The following is a 4773-nucleotide window of genomic DNA, read 5'->3' on the forward strand; positions in this document are numbered from 1 at the left end:
CATCCTCAGAAATTTCATAGCAGTTGAATAATGGAAATGATGATGCATCAGAAATTAAGTATATCTATAGGCTTTCTTTCATCTTGAGAGGTTTCTGGGTAGAAAAACAGTCTCTGAAATCTATAGCAGATTTTATTTATGGATGTTAAGAACTTACTCCCTCACTTTTAATAGTTTTATATTCGAAACACTTTTCTCTGCTACTTGCTTAATGATTTCAGATTTTCTTTATAGACAGACCAGCTGTTTCTAAAACACATTTTTAGTCATGTACATGTAACAGCAAAGATAAACCCCCACATCCCTGCATTGTTCTCCCCAAAACACAAGGCACCAACACTTATTTTAATGTGCCACAAGCACAGCTCCTTTATCTCCTTTAATAAGGAGCACTGTTCCTCAGGCAGTCTGTCCAGGAGAGGGAAATGCAAATTGTTGCTTTGGAATTGAACAGGTTTCCTGCTCTTTGGTCATAATGAATGTAATATCTTTCCTTGGCATGGAGCTGAGCAGTGTTTGACTCCCAGATCAGCTGCTCCCTGTGTTCCACATGTCTGCAGGCCCTTTCCTTTATCAGTTCCCTTCCCCTGAACTGGAAATTACAGCTGGCAGACAAACACAGATATCACTGCTGGGGCTCACAGGACTTTTGCAGTGTCAGGATAAAGTTTAGCATCATGTTTTTATTTTCTACTAAGCCTTAAATTGTTGTATTTATCATGCAATGTTATGTTCTGAAGGTTTGGGTTTTTTTGCCATTGATATTTGGTAAATGATAACTGGCAGTGTTTCATTCAGCTGAGGCATTTACTCCTTAGCATGCTGAATGAGGTCTTTAATTGGTAGCAGGAAAGTTGTTCAATGAGGGGTTTTTTGCTTGATCACCAATCTCCTGCATAGTATTCATTATCTGAAATAAAGTGACTGTTAAATAACCCCCATGATTAAAACAGGAAAATGCTTAGAACAAAGGAGTGACTTCTGCTTCAGGGTAAGTGCAGCACTGAATTATTTCATTTCATACCATGAAAGACAATCTTTTGAGTAGCTGAAAATACTGAGAGCCATCACAAACCCAGTGTCCTTATAAAACAAAGTCATTTATTCTGTTTTGTTCTATGTTTATTTTGTTTTATCCTATGTACTGCTGTTATACTCTAGTACAAAGATGATTTTTCCTCTCTGGTGGCACAGCAAAAGTAGAAGTGTATTTGCATGCTCCTTGACAATTTCAGATTATAAATCATCCTAGCTACTAATCAATAAATGCAATTTTAAAATCTTGATTTTTTTTCATATTCCAAGGATTTCCATTTATTTTTGAAGTGTATAAACTACAACTGATATCACAATTTATTATAAGGAACATGTTAATGGGATAAGAGAGCTTTCCCCTTCACTCTTTATGGTCTGGTCATGAGCTAGTGCCAGCAAGGTAAATGAATCTTTAAACCATACCCTAAACTCTGTTAAACCCTTTCTGCTCACTGAATTTTCTTACCACTGAATGTAAAAGGAGAATTATAATTCCAAAATCACACAAGAAGCACTTCAGATCCAACTCTGCTAGTTATGCATAGCAAGGCACCTTGTTAAAACACATTTCTAAATGCAATATAAAATGATACAGCAGATAAAAAGTCATTGTGGGTGAGCACACAGACATGTTGTGTGGAACAGAGGGAATGATGGGCTCTGAGCAGCCCCCTGCTGCTCCAGTGTGGGGCTGGAGTGCTGTCCTGAACAACTCGAGGTATTTCACTCCATGTGCTTTTTTATTTTCTTCCTGTGGGAAGCAGAGCCTGTTGGCATTGCAGAGCCACGAACCACCAGGGCAGAGGGTCAGGCAGCACCAAACCCCAGCTGCCATCCTTGCTCTCAGCATTCTGTGCCCCAAAATTGCCGTGGGGAGGAGGCAGATGGGGCTGCAGGTGCTGCAGAGCCAACACTCCAGCACTCCTTAGGTGCTCCCCAGCCAGACCTTTGCTCAGCGCTCATCTGTTGTTTCCCATCCCCATTCACCTCCTGCTGCTCCTCTAAATCCCCTCTGGCCCAGCCTGGGCCCCAGAGAGCAGAACCTGCTGGTGCCAGGCACGGCCACAAAGCCTGACCTGCATCGAGTGGGCTCTGACCATCCTGAGTCATTTCTGCTACAAACACAGCCAGAGCAGAGCTCAGTTTTCAGAAGCCAGAGATGTACTTGTGATTTGAACAGCCAGTCCTAGACATCTGCTCTCTTGTCTGCCTAATCTTCATGTCAATCCCTGGTGCTTCAGCTGGTCCAAAGCAGAGCCCTGCAGCCAGGCTGTGCCAGCCTTTGGAAGGAGGACAGGGACACCTTGCCTTGATTCCCTCTACCAGGTGCTGCCCCACCATCAGCACAGCCTGACCCTGAGGGTGATAGGAACAAAGTGGGGGCACTGGGATGTCTGGATCAGTCATTTGGGATGGAATGGGGGCACTGGGCTGTGTGGATTGGTCATTTGGGATGGAGTGAGGCACTGAGCTCTCTCTGCAGACTGGCACCTTCCACCAAACCTCAGGTGCAGGATGGCTCTGCCTTCAAAGGGAGGATCACACAAACAAAGCCTCTGCTCACCAGCTGGTTCTGACTTCACTTCCAGCTCTAAAGCCTTCCTCCAGCTGAAAGCAGATTTTTATCTGCCTCATCAAGTTGCTTATGGGGTGCTGCTGCCTGCCAGGCTTCGTAACCCTCTGTGCCTCAGTCCTTCAGAGAGCTTCCCAACCCCATAAAGAATGTAAGTATAAATGCTGTAAACACTGTTCCTGATCATGGTGTTCCCAAGGGAGTATTTTTCATTTTTATATCAAAGCAGTTTTGTTCCTTGTAGCCCCAGCTGTCACAGCCAGAATTCCACAGCAGGTAACACCCTGCACACCACAGTGCAGCTCCATCCCAGGGTTTGGATGTACATGGAATTTTGGTCACATTAAAATGCAGAAGCTTTGTTTGAGGCTCTTTTCATTACCTGGTACAGATCACCATGCATGCATTAGCGACTGTTGTTATTTATGACTCCAATAATCCTCACCACATCTGCAGAGCCTTCCGGAAGCTGTTCCTATTTCCATTCCAACAGGATGACTTGGGGCCAGCTTTCTGCTGACCCTGGTAGAAACTTCTTCATTAAGCAGGGCAACGTGCTGCATGCAGGTAACGCTCCTGAGCTGGCAAACCAGCGCTGTTTCCACATTTTATATTACAGCACCTTTTCCCCTCGAGGAGTATTACTGCAGTTTCTGTAGTTTCCTACTGAAGCACAAAAAACTTTCTTATGGTCTGTGTAAAACAGAGGTTGTTGTAATCATGTTTTACTGCTTTCTAAGAAATGCTCTTTTTAAAATTGTTTGTGAGAAGACACTAACAGCTCTCCCAAGCTTGTGAAGCAAGAATGAGGTTTAATGACAAGATTTTCTTTGCATTTAGTTCCTTTGTAACCAGTGGGATAGAATTTACCTGAAATGCTTTTTATAGACATTCCTATGTAAAACAGGGTGTCTGTTTGGGTTTAATGCCTGGAGGAAAAGGGAGAATTTTATATGTGAGGAATGTCTCCAGATGTCACAGTGCCTTAAAATACTGGATTGTTGTAGGCACTCACCCTAAAATCCTTACCTTGCCAAAAGCCTGTTGAGCAGATTTGGTGAACACTTTTTAATTCTAGAGACAGAGTTGTCAGTGTAGAGCAAGGCAAAGGTATTGCTCCATCCCCTCAGAGGTGTTTTGCCCTAACATGGCGCTTTAGAAATTAGTTTTTAGTCTTTGTGACTGACTGTACTGTGTGGCCTTACAGCACAGTAGGCATATAGGAGAAACAAACTGACAAAATTAAGAATTTCAGGTTTATCATTAAGAAGAATATTCATTACACAAGATTTTACAATTATGTTATTGCCACATGACCTTGCAGAACAAAATTATGTTCTCAGTTAGGGCTTGCCTGACGCTGCCAGAGGAATCCAACTTAAAATATGCTGGATTGAGAAACCGACTTCACATTCTTCTCTGCAGAGTGAGATTTGTGTAAGTAACAAACTCCATCCTTTCTAGATAAGAGCTGTGATGTATTCCATACATAATGATGAGAGCTGGGAATGCACTAGGGGGAATGGCTTCCAACTGGCAGAGGGTGGGATTAGATGGGATACTGGGGAAAATCTTTCCCTTTGAGGCTGGTGAGGCCCTGGCACAGGTTGTCCAGAGCTGCATGGCTTCTCCATCCCTGAAAGTGTCCAAGGCCAGGCTGGACAGGGCTTGGAGCATCCTGGGATAGCGGAAAGTGTCCCTGCTCATGTCACAGGGCGGAACGGGATGGGCTTTAAGGTCCCTTTGAACCCAGACCATGCAGGGATGCTCAGATGAGCCGGTCACTGAGGCAGCCCCTGCTCTGCGGTGCAGGGATGCGGGCACAGAATGCGCTCCTCTCCCGGGCAGCTGCTGCTCCAGGCACAGCTCCTGCGGGGCCACCGCGGCTCCTGCAGGTGGGAACGGCTCTGTGCCAAGTTCACAACCTCCCGTGAAAAGGATACTTAAGTTCATTTGCGCAGCAGGTAGCTATGGCTTTACACTCTGCCTAGACACGTTGCAAAGAGATCAACAGCAAAGCGCTTTAGTGAACAGCGCGGGGTTTGCTTTTCCCCAGCGCCGGGTGCTGTTTCGCGGCGGTGCTGTGCGGGAGCGGTCGGTGCGGAGCCCGTTCCGGGCTGTGCCGGTGCCGGGGCGGGGTCGGCCCGGGGCTCCCCGCCCGCAGG

The 4773-nt window shown here is 45.5% G+C and overlaps 1 protein-coding gene across 1 annotated transcript in view; it reads left to right on the plus strand.

The window, feature by feature from the left end:
• The first annotated feature begins 3102 nt into the window (after positions 1 to 3102).
• Positions 3103 to 4773, plus strand: part of POF1B (POF1B actin binding protein) — a 16637-nt gene continuing 14966 nt past the window's right edge. Inside the window, exons 1-2 of the mRNA XM_031058819.1 lie at positions 3103 to 3175; positions 4600 to 4733. Coding sequence (XP_030914679.1) covers positions 3103 to 3175; positions 4600 to 4733 — 207 coding nt within the window. The remainder of the gene's footprint in view (positions 3176 to 4599; positions 4734 to 4773) is intronic.

Source organism: Geospiza fortis, unplaced genomic scaffold, assembly GCF_000277835.1.
Source record: "Geospiza fortis unplaced genomic scaffold, GeoFor_1.0 scaffold29, whole genome shotgun sequence".
NCBI classification, from domain to species: Eukaryota; Metazoa; Chordata; class Aves; order Passeriformes; family Thraupidae; genus Geospiza; species Geospiza fortis.